General features: G+C 49.0%; 1 protein-coding gene across 1 annotated transcript in view; it reads left to right on the top strand.

Annotated features, from left to right (window-relative positions):
• HAAO (3-hydroxyanthranilate 3,4-dioxygenase) overlaps positions 1-22,744 on the top strand; it is a 75,975-nt gene that overhangs the window by 44,991 nt on the left and 8,240 nt on the right. Inside the window, exons 6-9 of the mRNA XM_068279710.1 lie at positions 1,687-1,730; positions 12,969-13,111; positions 16,167-16,235; positions 21,682-21,764. Of these exons, the coding sequence (XP_068135811.1) occupies positions 1,687-1,730; positions 12,969-13,111; positions 16,167-16,235; positions 21,682-21,764 (339 nt within the window). The remainder of the gene's footprint in view (positions 1-1,686; positions 1,731-12,968; positions 13,112-16,166; positions 16,236-21,681; positions 21,765-22,744) is intronic.

The following is a 22,744-nucleotide window of genomic DNA, read 5'->3' as shown; positions in this document are numbered from 1 at the left end:
GTCAGAGGGCAATCTGAGCGTGTGGGTGGGTGATTGGGTGCCCGCAAGGGGCAGATTAGGGTCTGATCTGATAGGTAAAAGTGACAGGTGGTGATAGGGGGTGATTGATGGGTGATTGATGGGTAATTAGTGGGTGTTTAGAGGAGAGAATAGATGTAAACAATGGATTTGGGAGGTGATCTGATGTCGGATCTGCGGGCGATCTATTGGTGTGGGGGGGTGATCAGATTGCCCGCAAGGGGCAGGTTAGGGGCTGATTGATGGGTGGCAGTGACAGGGGGTGACAGGGGGTGATTGATGGGTGATAGGTGATTGGCAGGTGATTGACAGGTGATCAGTGGGTTATTACAGGGAAGAACAGATGTAATTAATGCACTGGTGAATTGATAAGGGGGGGTCAGAGGGCAATCTGAGCGTGTGGGCGGGTGATTGGGTGCCCGCAAGGGGCAGATTAGGGTCTGATCTGATAGGTAAAAGTGACAGGTGGTGATAGGGGGTGATTGATGGGTGATTGATGGGTAATTAGTGGGTGTTTAGAGGAGAGAATAGATGTAAACAATGGATTTGGGAGGTGATCTGATGTCGGATCTGCGGGCGATCTATTGGTGTGGGGGGGTGATCAGATTGCCCGCAAGGGGCAGGTTAGGGGCTGATTGATGGGTGGCAGTGACAGGGGGTGATTGACGGGTGATTGACGGGTGATTGACGGGTGATTGACAGGTGATTGACAGGTGATTGACAGGTGATCAGGGGGGGTAGATGCATACAGTACATGGGGGGGGGGGGTCTGGGGAGAATCTGAGGGGTGGGGGGTGATCAGGAGGGAGCAGGGGGCAGGGGGGGGATAAGAAAAAAAATAGCGTTGACAGATAGTGACAGGGAGTGATTGATGGGTGGTTAGGGGGGTGATTGGGTGCAAACAGGGGTCTGGGGGGTGGGCAGGGGGGGTCCTGAGGGGTGCTATGGGCGATCTGGGGCGGGGGGGGGGGGGAAATCAGTGTGCTTGGTGCAGACTAGGGTGGCTGCAGCCTGCCCTGGTGGTCCCTCGGACATTGGGACCACCAGGGCAGGAGGCAGCCTGTATAATACACTTTGTAAACATTACAAAGTGTATTATACACTTTGTATGCGGCGATCGTCGGGTTAACATCCCGCCGGCGCTTCCGTATGGCCGGCGGGATGTTGCGGCGGGTGAGCGGCGCCAGGCGGAGGCGGAGGATCGCGTCGCTCCGCCCATGCCCATACAAGGACCGCCGCATTTTGTCAATACGGTGGTCCTTGAGGTGTACACTTCCCGGCCGCCATTTGTCTATACGGCGGTCGGGAAGTAGTTAAAGCTTTGTACACACGCTAGATGTTTCTCTGTCAAGGCCGGGGTCCTCTCTGATGACAGGGAGAGACTGTTGGCTGACTCCTCCCAGTGTCTCTCTCACTTCTTCCTGTGTGGGTGGTGATGTGAAGGGGAGGGGACAGGACAGCTTCCTGTCCTCTCAACAGGAAAAGGAGCCAGCCAGTTAAGCATTTTAAACGTATCTACTGTAAAACTTACAGATGTAAATTGCATTGCGCATTGCCAATGAATACAAATTTCCTATGCAAACAGAGGCGGAAGACTGAACAATGGTCTTAAGATTAGGTGACAATATACAACAACAAATCACTAAAAGAAACTTTTTATTTTTTCAGATTTTTCAATTCAAAGCAATACAAGACTGGAAAACCTGAGCCAGGTAATAGCTATAGCGAACCCTCTCAGTACTGGGTGAGCAGAGAATTTCCCTGATATGTAAATCTTCCCCACCCCCGTCAGGAGGATCGACAACAGGCAACAAATCAGAGGCATTGACCACAAATTAACGGATCCATCTGAAAATGGCGCCTGCGAATAATGGTGCACGGTGTTGCCGCTAATCCGTTTACCGCTTATCGCTATTTAACGTTAAAGCCTTATTGTTATTTAACGTTAAAGCCTTATTGTTATTTAGCGTTAACACAAATAACCCTCTCTGTACCTATCCCTAACCCCTAAACCCCCCCTGGAGGTGCCTAACCCTAACACCCCCTGGAGGTGCCTAACCGTAAGACCCCCCTGGTGGTGCCTAACCGTAAGACCCCCCTGGTGGTGCCTAACCCTAACCACCCCCCTGGTGGTGCCTAACCCTAACCACCCCCCTGGTGGTGCCTAACCCTAACCACCCCCCTGGTGGTGCCTAAACCTAACCACCCCCCTGGTGGTGCCTAACCCTAACCACCCCCCTGGTGGTGCCTAACCCTTAGACCCCCCCTGGTGGTGCCTAACCCTAAGAGCCCCCTGATGGTGCCTAACCCTAAGACCCCCCAGTGGTGCCTAACCCTAACCTTGACAGTGTTACATTAAATCCATTCACCGTTTTGCAGTTAAATAACGTCTGCAGTTTGGCTTATGTAGGGCGCTATTGATAAATAACGTTACTGTGGGCAATAACGTCTGCTGTTTGGCAAATGAACGGCAGTATTGATAAATAACGTTAGTGTGTGCCACTATTGATAAATAACGTTAGTGTGTGCCGTTTTTCTTCTTTTTTTCCCTGTGCGCCATTATTATGCAGTACTAACGATAAATAGCGATAAGCGTACCTTTTTAATGCGGCGCCATTTTTATGCATAGGCGCTGTGCGCCATTATTCACTGATCCGCAAATTAACAGCTGCTGACTAATTAACACAGCTGCCAGCTAAGTGATTGGCAGAGAGCAGCTTTGATTTGCCAGCTACTGCCTCTCCTTCCTGGTTGCCAGAGAAGTGCATGCCAGGTGTGTTCTCTGGTCATCCTTGTGTGGTTTCAATATCATTAGAGTTTATCTACTAAGGCTGACGACCACCAGAGAACATTAACATCGGGCAATTATGGACTCCAAATTTATTCTTTTTAAGTCTGCTGTAAGTTGTCAGAAGTGTCATACCATTCCACATCTGTTGCAAGAATCAGAGCCGGGACAAGGTCCTCCAACACCCAAGGCTGAGACATCAAAGTGCGCCTCTCCATCCCTCCCACCCCAGCCGTCACACACTGATTGTTATTAGACTAACAGGCGCCCCAGGGCCCCAACACCTTAATCTCTAGTTGTCTGGCTTGCAGTCACTGCCATGTATCTCCTTTTCTTATTTCTTCAGACACAAAAGGGGAATTACAGCTGAGTGAGTTGTGCGCCCCCTCCTACACTGCGCCCTGAGGCTGGAGCCTCTCTTGCCTCTGCCTCGGCCTGACGAGAATGTTTTTTTTATCAGGCAACCGTGGTGTAGTGGTTAGTACTCTCGCCTTGCACCATATAGGATAGTTTAAAGCATAACAGCTGTCAGTTTTTTAAAACTCCAGTCCAAACTTATAAGCTTACCTGCCCTGAGGATTCTCTGGATTCTTGGGAATCACTAAAGATACCGTAGGAGGCCAGGCCCCAAGCCTCTCCAGTCAATTTGTTTAAAGGCCCGGATTGATACTTTTTCCGCTCCTAGGCCAACTTTCTTGCAGCTCCCCTTCCTTGTGCAGCCCCCTCTTCCACGTCTAACATTCATGTACAGCAGCCCCCCTCCTATTCCTTGTGCAGCCCCCTCTTCCACGTCTAACATTCATGTGCAGCAGCCCCCCTCCTATTCCTTGTGCAGCCCCCTCTTCCATGTCTAACATTCATGTGCAGCAGCCCCCCTCCTATTCCTTGTGCAGCCTCCTCTTCCACGTCTAACATCCACTTCTAAAGAGGCAGAGGTATAGAGGCAGCAGCTCCCTTTTCCATGTGTTGCTCCTTACTTGCAACCTCTGTATTCCATTTGCAGCCTTTTCTTCCATATGCAGCAATCCCTCTCCCATGACCAGCGGCCCCTTGGCCAGCTGCTGCCCAAGACATGGGCCTTGGTGACCTTTCAAGTAATCTGGCCCTGCTTAGTTTTTAAATGTCCCTTTGCTAAATTTATTTGAGTCATTTGTTATTTCAAATCTTTTTGTATGAATGAATTTCTCCAGGGGTCTCCCGGAAATAGATGAAACTTTGCTTAATGTGAAGCCTTAGTGGATTCCAGACAGAGAATAACTTTTATGGAAGTTTTATGAGAGTCGTCTCACTTCCAACGCTGCGCTGAGAGACCAGTCAGACAATGTATTGTGCAAAAGTTTCAGAATTAATGCCGGGGCTGTGGGCTTTATTTTACGATATAAGATAATATTAGGGCAGTAAATCACTCTAATGATTATTGGGCGACGTAATAGGCAAGAGATCTGAGTTTTAACGACAGTATTAAACTTCATTTGGGTGAAATAAGGAACACTACAACTCGAAAACACACCATTCGGAAACCAATCAGTTATGTGGTATAATTTATTAAAGAAGGAGTCCAGTCTAAAGAAAACGCATTTTCATGTGCTGGTAGCTGGTAGCAGGTGACTGCTAGGCTGGTGATTGCTGGCATGCTGGTTTCTGGGCTGGTGGTGACTACTAGGCTGGTGATTGCTGACATGCTGGTCTCTGGGCTGGTAGTAGTAGTAGGAGGAGGACTAAGGACTCAGCAGCAGCACAGAAAGGCATGACCCCTCATTGGTAGCACCACAGCACGAGAATTGTGCCCAAAAATTGTAAGTATCCGAGGACCCTGGCAGTGGGAACACAGACTTAGAGAGACACTGAAGCGAAAAAAAATATATGATATAATGAATTGGTTGTGTACTATGAATAATTACTAGAAGATTAGCAGCAAAGAAAATATTCTCATATTTTTATTTTCAGGTATATAGTGTTTTTTTTAACATTGCATCATTCTATAATATGTGCACATTACACAACACTCAGCATTCAAAATGATTCTTTCAGAGCAGTCTGTGAACTAATGACCTCTCCTCTGGCAGAGGAAAAGTAAAAAAATTAACTAACAGTTGAGATAATAAAAGTCAGAAAACAGCCCTCTCCAAGACTTTGAAAGTCGTAGAGCTTAATGGCTTTTTTGTAGAGATAACAACTGGAGTTTCTTAAATCTTCCTGTACTGGAAACAATTAGACTGATGTATCTGATCTTAATGTTTTATTTCGTATCTGTACTACACATACAAATCATAATATCATCATTTTTTTTTCGCTTCAGTGTCTCTTTAGGTATTAAATTCCAGTGGTGCTCACCGCCAGGTCGTGATCACGCTTACGCGTGGATTCACGACCATTTTAACGCATTCCGCCTCGGACACGCTAAGCCGTGAATAGATTTTCAACCACGAAAATCTACTTCGGCTTCGCGTGAATGCGGACAGAAATCCGCACTCACGCTCGTGAAACCCGGGGCTGAAGTCGTGGTTTGCGGAAATGCGTCAAACTATGCGGAAGTGACACATTGCAGGCCAATCAGAGTGCCCCAGCCAGGCCCTAGCAACCAATCACAGGAGGGGAGCTATGCCCTCCCCTCCTGAATATAAAGCGGCGGCCATGATGGAAAAGCTCTGTCCTTGCTACTAGACTGTGGTGCTGAGAGGATTATCTCCAGGCCATTGTTGTTTGAGCAAGTGCATTTATTGTGTTAAAAACAAAGCGTTTTTTTTGCTAACACTGCTCTTATACTGTACACAGTTAGCTAGTCAGTGAGTGATTGCTGTAGTTAGTTGTAGTCAGTGTAGTGTAGTGGGAGTGTGGGAGTCTAGTGATTATTTAACTGTGTGTAGTGCTGTGCAGGCAGGTTCAGTGCTGCAGTGTAGTGGGAGTGGGGATTATCTGTGTGTAGAGTGCAGGCAGGCAGGTTAGTGCAGCTGCAGTGTTCACTTGTATATTCCAGTGACAGTTATACACTTGTACTATTTGCAGGCAGCCAGTCACACCGCCAGCGCCGCCACTCTCTGCCAGCGCTGTTCATTCATTCTGTCAGTGACCTTGTGCCGTGCCCAGTGCCCACTGCTCGCTCGCTCGCTCGCTGGCATATGAGCATCTCATTACACAGTGTGACATCCTTGTGTGCCCACTGCATCCTTCAGTGACCTAGTTGTATATCCAGTGCCCACTGCTGTGCCCACTGCATTCTTCAGTGACCTTGTACTGTGGCCACTGCATCCTTCAGTGACCTTGTACTGTGCCCACTGCATCCTTCAGTGACCTTGTACTGTGCCCACTGCATCCTTCAGTGACCTAGTTGTATATCCAGTGCCCACTGCTGTGCCCACTGCATTCTTCAGTGACCTTGTACTGTGGCCACTGCATCCTTCAGTGACCTTGTACTGTGCCCACTGCATCTTTCAGTGACCTTGTACTGTGCCCACTGCATCCTTCAGTGACCTAGTTGTATATCCAGTGCCCACTGCTGTGCCCACTGCATCCTTCAGTGACCTTGTACTGTGGCCACTGCATCCTTCAGTGACCTTGTGCTGTGCCCACTGCATCCTTCAGTGACCTTGTACTGTGCCCACTGCATCCTTCAGTGACCTAGTTGTATATCCAGTGCCCACTGCTGTGCCCACTGCATCCTTCAGTGACCTTGTACTGTGGCCACTGCATCCTTCAGTGACCTAGTTGTATATCCAGTGCCCACTGCTGTGCCCACTGCATCCTTCAGTGACCTTGTACTGTGGCCACTGCATCCTTCAGTGACCTTGTGCTGTGCCCACTGCATCCTTCAGTGACCTTGTACTGTGCCCACTGCATCCAGTGATTCATTACTAGCAACATGTCTGGCAGGGTTTCGCGGGGTGAGAGGAAAGGGAGTTCAATTGCCTCAGCCACTTCTGGGACTGCTCCACGTCCAGGCGTCCTGCCCAGCTGTACGTGGTCGTGATGCAGCAGAAAAGGGGGCAGCAAAGCCTGGGCCGAGTCAGCGGACGCCATTGTCCAAATATTTTAAAGTTTCTGGTCCCCGTGTGGTGGTTGAGCAAATGGAACCTGACGTACTCATGGACATCATGACTTCCTCCCAGACCTCTACTGTGAGCACCACTCCAAGCAGTAGCAGCAGCAGCCAACATCCCACGCTTGTTGTGACATCCACCCCAGCACCCACTGGTCAGCAGCCCTCCCAGGATGACAGCGTTCTGTCCCTCAGTCCGGCATCTGGGAACCTGCTGATGCAAGAAGCACAGGACTTACTGGGGACTGATGTGGCAGAGATTGAGATCGGGCCACAATCACAAGCGTTGTTGAGTTCTGGTGATGAAGAAGAGGGGTCTGTGTCTGGGGATGTAGGGACAGAAGAGGAGGCGGGGGAGTCAGAGGAAGAGCTGGATTATGATGATGCTGCTGATGATGACGTTGTGGACCCTAACTATGTGCAGCCTGCTGAGTCCGTGGAAGAATGGTCAGAGCAGGATGACGAGTCACCTCGGCCTAGGCAAGGATATCGCCATATGTCAGGCAGGGGCAGGGGCATCGGCAGCAGTGGGCGTGGAGGAAGTAGACAGGACACTGCTTCAGCCGGCACCACCACCATGCAACCCCCGGCAACTACTACCACACATTGCTCCGCTGCACCCTCTGCTAGTGGGGGCCGCAGTAAATTAAAGTCACCAGTGTGGGATTGCTTTGAGGAATGTACTGATGACAAAAGGTATGCGGTGTGCAGGTTATGCAGCAAAAGATTGAGCAGTGGGAAAAGTCTGAGCAAGATGGGTACCTCATCCCTCCAGGGCCACCTGAGAAGCCGCCACTGCCGCGAGTATGCGGACTTTAAGAGGAAGCAGGCACTGCTGGCAGGGGTTCCTGAGAGCAGAAGGCCCACCAGCGCAGCAGCATCCTCCCTCCCTCAGGGCCGTGAATCCCCCACAGCAGCAGCAGCAGTAGTAGCACGCAAGCGCTCTTCCACCTCGGCTGCTCAGGACACAGACATTGAGGCTGGCAGCCAGTGTTCGTCTCTCTCCTCTGTCTCCCCTGCATCCCAGCGTCGTCAGACCCTGCTGAGCGACACCTTTCAGGGTCTGACCAAGCCTCTGCCTCCAAGCCACAGGCGGATCCGCAAACTAAATGGCTTGCTGGCCCGGGCCATGGCATCACAGCTGCTTCCCTACTCCCTGGTGCAGGAGGGGAGCGCCATGCGGACGCTGCTCCAATTTGGCAACCCCGAGTGGCAAGTCCCCAGTCGCCACTATTTCAGCAGGAGCGCGATCCCAGCACTCCACAAGTTTGCGGTGGAAAACGTGGCCCGTTCCCTGGACTACTCTGTGGGCAAGCGGGTCCATGTGACCATGGACTCGTGGAGTAGCAGATTTGGGACAGGTCGCTACCTGTCCTTTACGGCCCACTGGGTGACACTGATGGAAGGGAGGGAGGACAAGAGCGCATCAGCCCAGCTAGTGGTGCCACCACGCGGGATCAGGGGGGATGCAGAAGGGTCCTGTCACGACACTCCCTCAGCACCCGGAAAGCAAGCCCGCCTCGGCAGCAGCAGCGCCAAGCCTCGGCACTGCCAAGCCCTTTTAAAATTGGTGACCCTGGGGAAGGAGAGGCTTACGGCCACCAACGTCCTGGCCGCCCTCAGGAAGCAGGAGCGGAGGTGGCTGACCCCCAGAGGCCTGGAAGTGGGGTATGTGGCAGCCGATAACGGGGCCAACCTGGTGGCAGCAGTGCAGCAGGGAAACCTCCAGCACATCCCCTGCTTGGCCCACGTGCTCAATCTTGTGGTGCAGCGCTTCTTGCGCACCTACCAGGGGATGAGCGAGCTGCTGCAGGATGCCCGGGCGGTGGTACGCTTTTTCCGCCTGTCAGCCACTGCCTCTGCACTCTTGTCCACCTTACAGCAGCAGTATGGAAGGCCACAACACCGGATGATCATCGACATGCCAGTTCGCTGGAATTCGACTCTGGCCATGTTGGAGCGGCTGTGTCAGCACAGGCTGGCTCTTAGGGCCTACATGCTAGACCCAAGTGTCCCCAGCAACCAGCAAGTCCCCATGATTACTGCCACTCAGTGGACACTGATGCAGCAAGTATGCCTGGTGCTGAGTCCCTTCCTGGAGGCAACCAAGATGGTCAGTGAGGAGCGGGCCTCTGTGTGCCAGTGGGTGCCCTTGGTTTGTCTACTGGAGCAGGCAATGGACAATTTAATTGAGCGTGGGGATGAAGCCCTGAGGCAGTTGGAAGAACAGGAGCAGATGGCAGCACAGTCCAGCTCAGAGGAGGGCTCACAGCAGGTAGTGGAAGAGTTGGAGGTCCCTAACCTGAATGAGGAGGAGGAGGAGGAGCAGAGTGCAGCAGGCGTTGTACGTGGATGGCGGTTTGAGGAGGACAACGACATGGCACAGGAAGAGGACAGGCATGCGTTATGGGACAATGGCGAGGACGAGGGAGATCTTGCTGGCAGGGCCCACTTGTTTCCCATGGCTGTGCACATGTTGCGCTGCCTTCGCAGGGACCCCCGGGTGATCCAGATGCGTTCAAGGGAGGACATCTGGATTACCTTGATGCTTGATCCCCGTCTGAAGGGGAAGCTGGGAGACTTAATGACGCCATCCACCACCGAGCAACGCACAAGGGAGTTGAAGGAGGCCCTTGTGCGCAGACTACTGGAAGCATTCCCCCAGCCTTCCACCCCCACTGTAACTGCTCTGCCAAGCCAGCAAGAGGTGCCTGCCATTGCCACTAGCAGCACAACAACAACCACCAGCAGCAGCAGCAGCAACTGGCGCCCCGGAGACCTGAAGAGCCTAAGCAAGAGCCTGTATGCAGTGCAGCAGCCCAGAACAGAGGTGCCCGCCACAGCATCCACCACCAACCAGCACAAGCAACGACTGACCACCATGGTGTCTGACTATATGGGGTTATCCAGCGGGCTCAATGACACCGACAGCCCCGTGGACCCCTTGGAGTACTGGGTCAAGAGACTGGACATCTGGAGCGAGCTTTCCCAGTACGCCCTGGAACTCCTATCCTGCCCTCCTTCCAGTGTCCTCTCAGAGAGATGCTTTAGTGCGGCCGGTGGCGTGGTCACAGAGAAGCGCTCTCGGCTCTCCCACGCCTCTGTGGACAAACTCACCTTCCTGAAAATCAACCAGGCTTGGGTGGAAGGTGAGTTTCTGGCCCCTATTGTCGGACACAGGGGGACATGAAGTGGCTGCTGCATGTGCTGTTGTTAACTATGCCTGCCTTTATAAAGACATTTACTACCTGCCTAGTGCCTACCTTGGTTAATTTTTTGGTGTTATGGTACTACTACCAGTAAGTTGCCATGGTCCTCCTTCTGAGCTGCTGAAATGACCGCCCGCTTTGTCCTCCTGACTCAGTCGCTACTACACTCTGCGTTCACACTGCCCGGGTCACCGGGTGCATTTAATTTTTTGGCCAGCACTATGACGCTGTGCTACTACTACTGTGCTGCTGCTGCTGAACTGACCGCCCGCTTTGTCCTCCTGACTCAGTCGCTACTACACTCTGCGTTCACACTGCCCGGGTCGCCGGGTGCATTTAATTTTTTGGCCAGCACTATGACGCTGTGCTACTACTACTGTGCTGCTGCTGCTGAACTGACCGCCCGCTTTGTCCTCCTGACTCAGTCGCTACTACACTCTGCGTTCACACTGCCCGGGTCGCCGGGTGCATTTAATTTTTTGGCCAGCACTATGACGCTGTGCTACTACTACTGTGCTGCTGCTGCTGAACTGACCGCCCGCTTTGTCCTCCTGACTCAGTCGCTACTACACTCTGCGTTCACACTACCCGGGTCGCCGGGTGCATTTAATTTTTTGGCCAGCACTATGACGCTGTGCTACTACTACTGTGCTGCTGCTGAACTGACCGCCCGCTTTGTCCTCCTGACTCAGTCCCTACTACACTCTGCGTTCACACTGCCCGGGTCGCCGGGTGCATTTAATTTTTTGGCCAGCACTATGACGCTGTGCTACTACTACTGTGCTGCTGCTGCTGCTGAACTGACCGCCCGCTTTGTCCTCCTGACTCAGTCGCTACTACACTCTGCGTTCACACTGCCCGGGTCACCGGGTGCATTTAATTTTTTGGCCAGCACTATGACGCTGTGCTACTACTACTGTGCTGCTGCTGCTGAACTGACCGCCCGCTTTGTCCTCCTGACTCAGTCACTACTACACTCTGCGTTCACACTGCCCGGGTCACCGGGTGCATTTAATTTTTTGGCCAGCACTATGACGCTGTGCTACTACTACTGTGCTGCTGCTGCTGAACTGACCGCCCGCTTTGTCCTCCTGACTCAGTCGCTACTACACTCTGCGTTCACACTGCCCGGGTCGCCGGGTGCATTTAATTTTTTGGCCAGCACTATGACGCTGTGCTACTACTACTGTGCTGCTGCTGCTGAACTGACCGCCCGCTTTGTCCTCCTGACTCAGTCGCTACTACACTCTGCGTTCACACTGCCCGGGTCGCCGGGTGCATTTAATTTTTTGGCCAGCACTATGACGCTGTGCTACTACTACTGTGCTGCTGCTGCTGAACTGACCGCCCGCTTTGTCCTCCTGACTCAGTCGCTACTACACTCTGCGTTCACACTGCCCGGGTCGCCGGGTGCATTTAATTTTTTGGCCAGCACTATGACGCTGTGCTACTACTACTGTGCTGCTGCTGCTGAACTGACCGCCCGCTTTGTCCTCCTGACTCAGTCGCTACTACACTCTGCGTGCACACTGCCCGGGTCGCCGGGTGCATTTAATTTTTTGGCCAGCACTATGACGCTGTGCTACTACTACTGTGCTGCTGCTGCTGAAATGACCGCCCGCTTTGTCCTCCTGACTCAGTCGCTACTACACTCTGCGTTCACACTGCCCAGGTCGCCTGGTGCATTTAATTTTTTGGCCAGCACTATGACGCTGTGCTGCTACTACTACCACCAGTATGTTGCCGTGGTCCTTCTGTGCTGCTGAACTGACCGCCCGCATAGTCCTTCTCCTGACTCAGTCGCTACCACCACTGCACTCTGCGTTCACACTGCCCGTGTCCACTGACAACTCTGCTGCGATGTCATTGCTAATTGCTGCAAAAAAAACAAAAAAAAAATTTACAAAAACCTCTCTGGAGCCTTTTTGCCGTCAGCCACTCATCCTCCTCCAGCGGTACCTTCGCCGCCAAGTGCCATTGGAACTCGCCTTCACCTCTTTGACTGCTTAACGCGTATATCCCTTTTTAAAACCACTTATTACCAATTAATAGCCCCATTTAAAGTGTTGATTTCACTTTAAAATCCATTTTCTCTAGAAAAAATTTTTTGGGGGGAATTTTTTATGTTGAAGTTATGTTGCCCCTTATCACCTCGATAATCCATGCTATTTGGGGGACTGTAGCATGTATGGGGGCTTTGTTATTAACGTTAAAAGAAAATCCGCCTCCGGGCGGGAATCCACGCGTGATTACGCCATTCACGGGAAAAAATCCGCGTGGTTGCGTGGACGCGACCGCAAATCCGCATGCGGCGGGGACGAATGCGGAATTTTTTTTGCAACCACGCGGATTTCCGAATTCGTGGATGAGGCACATCCGAGCATCCCTGTTAAATTCCAACATGAGCAGGAGGAGGACTAAGGATTCTGGGCAGCTGTAATCCCCCCCCCCCCCCCCCTCCCCGTGCGGTTTCCTATGAGCTGAGTCAGATAGGATGCTGCTGCATTTCTAGACAGTGTGGCTTTTACTTGTACAGAGAGAACGAAACCTACACAAACAGGTCAGGACCGGTTCTAGACTTTTTGCTGCCTGAGGCAAACTTGTGAGGATGCGCCCCCCATTTGGAATGATCGCACCGACAATTTACTCTGCTTCATTTAATGTTCTCACATGACATGCTGCAGCTCAACACAATAGCACGCTGGCTGGCTGTGAGTCTGTGACAAACATACTGCTCACCCTCAGCCACTCTATTCCTCCTCAGGAAGGTGCACACAGTACAAAAATGCTGCCCCTGAAATCTCTGCGCCTGATGCAAATGTTTCACCTTGCTTCATGAGAGAACCGGCCCTGTGTCTTCGTAGATATTAGATATTGTCTTGAGATGTATTTTTGGCTTTTTCTGTTCTCTTTACAGATCAGATATCGCAGCTTCCCTTCCCGCTCAGCACTGTGAAAGTCATGGAACCGTTCTCGTTTCAGAGCTGGTTGGATGAACACCGCTCAGATATCGTGCAGAAAAACGGTTTGAGCCTGTTTGCAGATGAGCACGAGACAAAGGTACAAATACCATACAGGCCAATGGGGCACTGACAGGGCCGGGACTTACATATGCTGGGCAGTGTTGCTTGCGCATCGAAAATGCTATTTTTCGATTTTGAGAAAAATGTCATGAAAAATACCTTTAATTTTCACGTTTGGAAAAAATCGTTATTTTACAGCGAAAAACGCAAAAAAAAAATTTATAGCAAAAACACGGAATATCATTATTTTTATTGCGAAAATTCACGAAAAGCGCAGAAAAAACCGCAAAAAATAAAACTTATTTCCGTTTGAAAATCAAACTTAACATTTTAGCGAAAATGAATGCAAAAAGAATATTTGCATTTTGCTCATCACTGATGCTGCTGGGCCCCCCAGCAGAATTCGGCAGGACGGCTACAGGCTGTAGCACTAGTGTGGGGGGCACCAGCAGCTATTAGACCAGTATGGGCAGGCACTGCACGTAACTACAATTCATGGTCATGGGCCCCCATGAATTGATGCGGTTCACCAATGTTCAAATGTTCACACCCTTCCCTTGCCTCCCCTTGGTGCCCTCCATGGCCTTGGGGCCCATCTCACAAGGGTCATAAAACAAACAAGTGAGGCCATAAGGATCTTCACACCTATAACAAGTGTAGCCCCAAAAACACCTGATCTGAAGGATAGGCTCCTGTATCAGAGGAAGGGAAGGTTAGTAGTTGTGTAACCCGATTTATCCGTTATCACCGGGCCCCGGCTGAGGGCATTCCACCAGGCACTGACTGAGAGGAAATTATCAAAGATTTGTTTGTGACCTAACGGTGGTCACTGGTAGCCAGTGGCGTAGCTAAGGAGCTATGGGCCCCGATGGAAGTTTTGCATGGGGCCCCCCCCAAGCACTCTATACATAACAATTGATACGGCGCACCAAGATCTGCAAAGGACAACCACAGTGTCAGAGGTGCAAGAAGTGGATGGGGAACAGTGTGTTAATGATTACTACTATTTAAAGAGAACCCGAGGTGGGTTTGAAGAATATTATCTGCATACAGAGGCTGTATCTGCCTATACAGCCCAGCCTCTGTTGCTATCCCAAACCCCCCTAAGGTCCCCCTGCACTCTGCAATCCCTCATAAATCACAGCCACGCTGCTGACAAACAGCTTGTCAGAGCTGGCTGTGTTTATCTCTATAGTGTCAGTCTGCTGCTCTCCCCGCCTCCTGCAGAACTCCAGTCCCCGCCTGCATCCCTTCCCTCCCTGCTGATTGGAGGGAAGGGACGGGGTCAGGGACCGGAGCTATGCAGGAGGCGGGGGAGCAGCTGAGACTGACACTACAGATGTAAACACAGCCTCACAGCACGGCTGTGATTTATGAGGGATTGCAAAATGCAGGGGGACCTTAGTGGGGTTTGGGATAGCAACAGAGGCAGGGCTGTATAGGCAGATCCAGCCTCTGTATGCAGATAACATTCTTTAAACACACCTCGGGTTCTCTTTAACCACCCTGGCGTTCTGATTAAATCGCCAGGGTGGCTGCGGGAGGGTTTTTTTTAAATAAAAAAAAAACTATTTCATGCAGCCAACTGAAAGTTGGCTGCATGAAAGCCCACTAGAGGGCGCTCCGGAGGCGTTCTTCCGATCGCCTCCGGCGCCCATAATAAACAAGGAAGGCCGCAATGAGCGGCCTTCCTTGTTTTGCTTATATCGTCGCCATAGCGACGAGCGGAGTGACGTCATCGACGTCAGCCGACGTCCTGACGTCAGCCGCCTCCGATCCAGCCCTTAGCGCTGGCCGGAACTTTTTGTTCCGGCTGCGCAGGGCTCAGGCGGCTAGGGGGGCCCTCTTTCGCCGCTGCTCGCGGCGAATCGCCGCAGAGCGGCGGCGATCAGGCAGCACACGCGGCTGGCAAAGTGCCGGCTGCGTGTGCTGCTTTTTATTTCATTAAAATCGGCCCAGCAGGGCCTGAGCGGCAGCCGCTGGCGGTGTTGGACGAGCTGAGCTCGTCCAGACCGCTCAGCTGGTTAAAGGATACCCGAAGTGACATGTGACATGATGAGATAGACATGTGTATGTACAGTGCCTAGCACACAAATAACTCTGCTGTGTTCCTTTTTTTCTTTCTCTGCCTGAAAGAGTTAAATATCAAGTATGTAAGTGGCTGACTCAGTCGTGACTCAGACAGGAAGTGACTACAGTGTGACCCTCACTGATAAGAAATTCCAACTATAAAACACTTTCCTTGCAGAAAATGGCTTTTGAGAGCAAGAAAGAGGTAACAAGGGAAATTTCTTATCAGTGAGGGTCACATTGTAGTCACTTCCTGTCAGGACTGAGTCAGCCACTTACATACCTGATATTTAACTCTTTCAGGCAGAGAAAGAAAAAAAGGAACACAGCATAGTTATTTGTGTGCTAGGCACTGTACGTACACATGTCTATCTCATCATGTCACATGTCACTTCGGGTATCCTTTAAAGCATCTATAGAAGTGATTATTACCAACACAGGGCCAATAGAGACCTAATAGAGACCTAATATTGTGCTTGAGAGAGGGCCCCTCGGGGCCCCTCTGACCCAAGGGCCCTGATGCGGTCGCTACCTCTGCAACCCCCTATTGCTACACCACTGCTGGTAGCTGCAATCAACTCATAACACTTCAACTATACAATACACCTCCCTTGCACATCACAGGTCAACATACACAATCTCCTGGGGAGGAGGGGTTACACCAGCAGCTCCAGGACTCTGTTGCACACTCTCAACTAACCCAAACATAAATTGAGATTATATGAGGGCATTTTTGTAGCTATAAAAAGTTTTAGTTTTAATATATACAGTAGTACCAAACAAGGACGGTAAATAAAACAAAAACTAACCAAAGAAATCACCATGCCTTTCTCATTATTTTTTCATTATTTTTTTGGGTAGGGAGCGGGAACCACAGCATATGCTGGAAGCTTGCACCAGTTTTGGTAATATGGGATGGGCATGAAGTCACCAAACAAGCCAATGTTGACAACGCCATACTACCCATCACACCCATACAGATTTCTAGGCATTACCAATGTGTCCCCCTCCTTCTGTTTCAGGCTGCAATCTATGGATCAGGAGAAAGCAATCACTCCGCCTCAGACACCGATTCATGGATCTGGCAGCTGGTATGTTTTATCCTTTAAAGGGATAGTAAAGTAAGACACAAGGGGCTATATTCATTAAAGGAAACCTAAACCAGAATGAAAAAAAGTCCTGACATCACACTGTGTGAGCCTCGTTGCATTGTGGGAAATAACGGCTGTTTCCAACTGCCAAGCAACCAGTATCTTCCTCTGTGCATATGTATATCTATAAAAAAAGCAACATTTTAAAGGAATACTATCAATGCCCAAGTATTCTAAAATGACAATGTACAAATAATGTCTAAGTAGCAGTGTAAACATTTTCCTACTTTTCATGTTAAATATCAGAGGCGAAAGCTTTAATTTATTGAGAGTAGAATTTAGCTATATTGGGACAAATCAATTGCAGAAGGGGTGTCTGCTTCAATGCACAGTCAGTGTTGCACATCAGACTACAGAGTATTTTTCCATGAATGCAAAAACAGTATGAAAAGCTGTGACAATTACAAAAGTGATTGACTTACGTATAAGCCCCCTCCCCAGTATAGCCCCCTCCACAGAAGCCAGATAATGCCCCCAGTACAAGTCAGCCCCCTCCCTATAGCCAGATGTGCCCCAAGGATGATACAGCTGTGTCTCAAGACGCCACTAGATGGTGTCATAGATATGAGACACAGCGATTGCCACACAGGAAAAAACGCCAATCACTGCATCGCTGACACATTGCTGGCATGCTCCGCTCCACAAGCCAGGGGACACAGGTAGGATGAGCAGCGTGCTCTGCACACCATTTTGCAAGGGATGGGGGGAGCAGTGATCCAGCTGGCGAGAGCAGGATCACTAGTGCACGATCCTTGCGCTTCTCTGCCAGTAACAAAACCTGCTCCATCATCCGTTCTACTCCACTGACTCGCATATAAATCGAGGGGGTAACTTTTCAGCACATTTTTTTGTGCTGGAAAATTAGGCTTATACACGAGTATATAGGGTAGTAGACCTTCAATGATAAAGATACTTACTAAAGTAGCTTTAGGCTGATCTGAGAGAGGCAATTATAGTTTGCATGCTAAACAGGTGGGTGAATCAATTTATATCCACCTAGAGTCTGTCCTCTGAGTCAGAATGAACTATTTGCTTTTACGAGCACATCACCACACTACAAACCAACATGTTTCACCCCGGTAAAGAATGGGGGCTTCGTCAGGGGAAATCAAAGTGCATAGGTACATACAGTGCTATATAGTGCAAATGTCAGAAAAATAACAAAAACTGCATGATAGCCTGTGGGATGTTGTCAGGGCACCCTGGAGATGGAAATGGCACAGCGAGATTGTGCTTATACTGCTGGATATATTTTAATGCAAAACAGATAATATTTTGACATGACCCCTCTGGCAGTCATCCCATAAGAGGAAGTCTTTCTGGCCAGGAACACAGCAGCAGTCTGATCACCGAGCAGGGGCACCACATGCCACCATGTGCCATCCACACAGAGCTATATTCTCAGTGCTGGTGTCATTAGTGAATGTGCAGCTAGAGGAATAAGAGTTCTACTTTCCCGCTGCCTCTTGTCGGTGATCAGGGACTTCTGCCAACTGAAATCACACACTATGATGAGTAGATGCTCAGTTTGTGCTGGAATGGGGGGTTCACGGAGGGATGGTGTCATGAAGAATGGTGTTAATGGCTAGAGAGGAGAAGATGTGTTTCCTAATGGTTTGCAATAAACTGACACCAACAAAACACCGGTATGTGAACATAAAAAAGTCTCACAAGACTGAGAGACACTTAGCTTGTCCACACGAGTGAATGCTGAGTCCCTCGGAGAAGGGGAAAAGCACACAAGAGCAACTGAGGAAAGTATATCAATGCAAAGAATATTAGGCTTTGATGAAAGATTTTTTACACTCAAATTGGGGTCACCTAAAGGGCGAGGCGCCAAAAAGGGCATGTGGAGATTTGGCTGCCTCAAGCTCGAGTTGTTGGATCAGGCAGGTGACATTACTATGGTGGGAGTACTGTACAGTATCTAGTAAGACTAGATCAGCTCTGGGCAAACTACGGCCTACATGCCGGAGCGCTGTTCATCCAACCCACTGATAGACAGGTGTATTCCTCTCTCCCACCCCCTCCCTGCAGAGTCATGAGCGGGTGATAACAGGGGGTTAAAACTCATCTGATCACCGATTCCAGTGTCGCGTCTCCAAGGTAACAGGGCGTCACATGACACGCCGTCAGGACATGCCAGCGTATTGCACGCTGGTATCCAGCATGCAATATGCTGGTGTGTCATGTGATGTATGTCACATGACGCCCTGTTGCCATGGAGAAAGGACGCAGGAAGAGGCGAGTTTTAACCCTCCGAATTCTTCCGCTCAAGACTCTGCAGGGAGGAAGGAAAGAAATCTTAGGAATGCGGCCCGTGGTCTGCAGCATGCAAATTTGCCCTGCCCTGGACTGGATTCTTCAGGTGAAACTCGAAAAATTAGAATATTGTGCAAAAGTTCATTTATTTCAGTAATTCAGCTTAAAAAGTGAGACTTATATATGAAATAGGAACCCTTTGCAGGTGTTTTGGATGAATTAGCTGATTAGAGTCTGACACTTTGAGCCGAGAATATTAAACATTTTCACAATATTCTAATGGCTGAGATTTTGGGGTTCTCATGAGCTGTAAGCCATAATCATCAAAATTATCCTATAAAATAAAATGCAAGTGTCCCTGCGTCATCAACTGAATGGTTGTGTGTCCCTGGCTATTTGTACTGAGCATGTGCGCAGCCAGGGCAGTTAGGACACGGGGCCGGATCTGACAGTTTGCTGTGTGGGGTTCACAGAGGTTCTCATTGCATTGTGGGAAATAACAGCTTTTTCCAACTGCCAAGCAAGCAGCTCCCTGTGTACATATACTTCAGACAGTGGTGGGGAATGAGCAAGCAGGATGCGTATGTGCGCCCATTGCGGGGGGTAGCGGCTGTGACCTAGTGCCTTTTTTTTAACGGGTGAGCCTTTTTACTAGTAACAAATAAAGGCTTGAAAATATCTCGGTTTGCATGTGATGAGTCTAATTTACATATTAGTTTCAGCTTTTAAGTTGAATTACAGAAATAAATGGACTTTTGCACAATATTCTATTGAATGGTTTAGGGTAGATTTTCCATTTCTTAATGTATAGACCTAAATAATTTCTTCAGAGTTTTAAATCATTTTTAAAATCAGGGAAAAATTGAACACGTATGTGGAACATAATGTCAGATTTTTGTAATGTTACACACTCGCGCATTCGCAGTACGTAGCTAGCTACCCGTCTTTGGAAACACTTGGGCTGACGAAGCCTCCCAAAGCCTCCCATGGCGGCAGATTGAAAATGCTGGAAGGAGGGGACCGTGAGAGGAATGGGGAGGCTCTGTAGAACCCCCAGCCTTCCCCTCCATAGTTGAGTATCGTTTTTGTTTTGTTTTGTTTTTGCTTCAAACTCGCTTTTTGGTGACCACACATCGGACAATTTTTCAAAATTTCCATTCAATTCAAGAATTACAATCTATTTTTCTGACTGACTGTAACATTTGAAAAATCTGACCAATGTTCTACACACATGTTTAGTTTTCCCACAATTATAAAAAAATGAAATGATTGAAGGCGTTTGTTTTTGAGGCAGATGGGACACAGAAGCATGTTCTCTGCCTCATGACATGGCTCTGTGTCCCCCAACCGCCACTCTCTGCCCCCCCACCGCTGCGCTATAGCCCCCCAATTTTAGCGACAATATTTGTCGCTATCTCAGAAGTAAACATGTGGGAGAGGGATTCCCTGTTTAAAACACCTGCTAGGGGCATTCCTGCAGGGTTTCCAGAGCTGCCATTGGGCAGCCCTCTCTCCCTGGCCACGCCCCTTGCCGCTCCCCCGCCTCACTGCATGCTGTAAATGAGAAAACTAATCTCTCATTCCAGGGTTTTGACCCAGAGGTCACAAAAGTGAACGTGGGCTAATGCGGCCCACAGGAGCGGCGGGGAGCGGCGCTTTTGGACCCTACCTGAACCGCTCAGCCCCCCGGATCAGGTAGCCTATTTTTTTTTTTTTCATTTCATGAGCCCACCTCGGGCTCTCTTTAAGAAATGGAAAATTTACCCTGTGCCATTCAATTTTCATAAAAAATTGATCACGCACATGTGTGCTCGCGCATCTTATGGAGCCTCCCCTGGCGACACAGAGCATTATTCGGCCCATCGGTTGAGTACTGCTAAGAGGGTGAAGGTGCTGGAATGAGGGGACTGAGAGAAACGAGAAGGCTCTATACTTGCAGTGTACCCCAACCCTGTCCTCAAGGCCCACCAACAGTGCATGTTTTGTATAAATCCACAGAGGTAGTTAACCTATTTTGGTAGTTAACCATGCGCGCTACCGCGCACTCCCGCGGCCGATCGCGCGCGTGCACGCGCACTCCCGGCCGCGGATTCGGTAGCCAAGGAATCAATGTATCGGGCTATGGTGCCCGATCACTGATTTCTCTCCCCCACTGAAAAAGCGACAGCTTCTCTCGGAAGCTGCGCCTTTTCTGGCCGTTCCCTTCCCGATGAGTCACTCTAAGCGTGAGTTACGCTTAGAGTGACGTCATGTAAACAAACTCATGGCCGCCATCTTGTGGCCAAAAAGTAAAACTACAACTAAAATTAAAAAAAAGTTAAACATAACACACAATTACATTATAAATCTATTGTTTACCTCCCACCCTCCCAAAAATACCCAAATAAAATGTTTAATATAAAAAAAAAAAAAACCATTACAATAAAAAAAAAACATGTAAATATTTACCTAAGGGTCTAAACTTTTTAAATATCAATGTAAAGATGAAATATTTCTATTTTTTTTTTTATTTTAAACTTGTTAATAGTGATGGATGCAAAACGGAAAAAATGCACCTTTATTTCCAAATAAAATATTGTCGCCATACATTGTGATAGGGACATAATTTTAACGGTGTAATAACCGGGACATATGGGCAAATACAAAACGTGAGTTTTAAATATGGAGGCATGTATTATTTTAAAACTATAATGGCTGAAAACTGAGAAATAATGATTTTTTCCGTTTTTTTCTTATTCTTCCTGTTAAAATGCATTTACAGTAAAGTGGCTCTTAGCAAAATGTACCCCCCAAAGAAAGCCTAATTGGTGGCGGAAAAAACAAGATATAGATCAGTTTATTGTGATAAGTAGTGATAAAGTTAGAGGCTAATGAATGGGAGGTGAACATTTCTCAAGTGAAAACGACGGAACCTGAATGGGTTAATCACCTCTGCTGAGACACTAATTACCCCACCTGTGATTGTATGTGGTTTTCTGCAAAACATGTACTGTTGGTGGGCCTTGAGGATAGGGTTGGGGAACTCTGCTCTATAGAACCTAGAGCCTTCCCTCACCTTAGGTATGTTTTTTTTTTTCCTGCTTTAGGCTTGCTTTAACTGTGCTGTTATGAAATCTCATTACAGGAGGGCTCGTCTGTTGTATCTGTCTGCGATAAAATGCTGACATTGACCAGTGGAGATAGTCTTCTCATCCCAGAACAGACTCAGTAAGTATACACCTAGCGATGACATTTGATAAAACGCTTCTGTTGATTTGCTCCAGGCAGTGATCTAAAAACACAGTCTAATAGCTTCATAACCAAATATTAAATTTTATAGTGTGAAATTAGACTTTTGAAGCTAAAAACCCTATCTTGAAATGTTGATCACATGACCAGAAGCGACAGAGTGGAGTCAGTTTCTAGCTCTGTGGGTGTAGCTGCTCCTGCTGCCTAGATTGCATCATCTCCATAGTTCAGACTGCAAAGGGTAAGGCACAGGTTGTCTCTGTGTGAGAAGATTGTAGCCTGCAGAACAGACAGTCAGTGGTTCAGGAAGTGACCAGTAACACTAACCTCCTATCCCCTACTGTAGTACTAGCCTTCACATCATTTTCTTCTCTCTAACACTAACTAATTAAAATACTAAACATCTCTCTACAATACTAATTTTAACCTTCTCCCGTCACCTGTCACTATACTAACACTTTTACTGTATATAGGGGTGAGGCTAGTGTTAGGGAGGGACACATGAGGGGGAGGATAGTGTTAGGGACTTATGGGGGGGAGGTTAGTGTTAGGGACATATGAGGGGGAGGTTTGCATTAGGGCACACATGTTAAACTCTGGCCCGTGGGCCAAATCTGGCCCTCAGAGCCATTAAATTTGTCCCTCAAGTGGTTTCCCCACTTTTTCATTATATTTGACCCTCTCTAGTCCACCAGGGAAGCTATATTGGAGGTGAAACCCTAAATCACCAGGGAAGCAATAGGTAGGAGGAAACCACTAAACATTAGGGAACTGTATAGAGGAGGATGGGGCCCTCTAGACACCAGGGAACTGTATAGGGGAGGCACCATGGAACTGTAAAGGGGTTGGAGGGAGGCCATTAGAAACCAGGGAACTTTATAAGAGAGGAAGGTGGCCAGTAGATATTACGTTTGGTGATTAAGTCGTAGTGTACAATGTTGGCCCACTTTGCATTAGAG

Source organism: Hyperolius riggenbachi, chromosome 4, assembly GCF_040937935.1.
Source record: "Hyperolius riggenbachi isolate aHypRig1 chromosome 4, aHypRig1.pri, whole genome shotgun sequence".
NCBI lineage: Eukaryota > Metazoa > Chordata > Amphibia > Anura > Hyperoliidae > Hyperolius > Hyperolius riggenbachi.
Note: the sequence above shows the minus strand (reverse complement) of the source record. Positions and strands in the feature narration are given on the sequence as shown.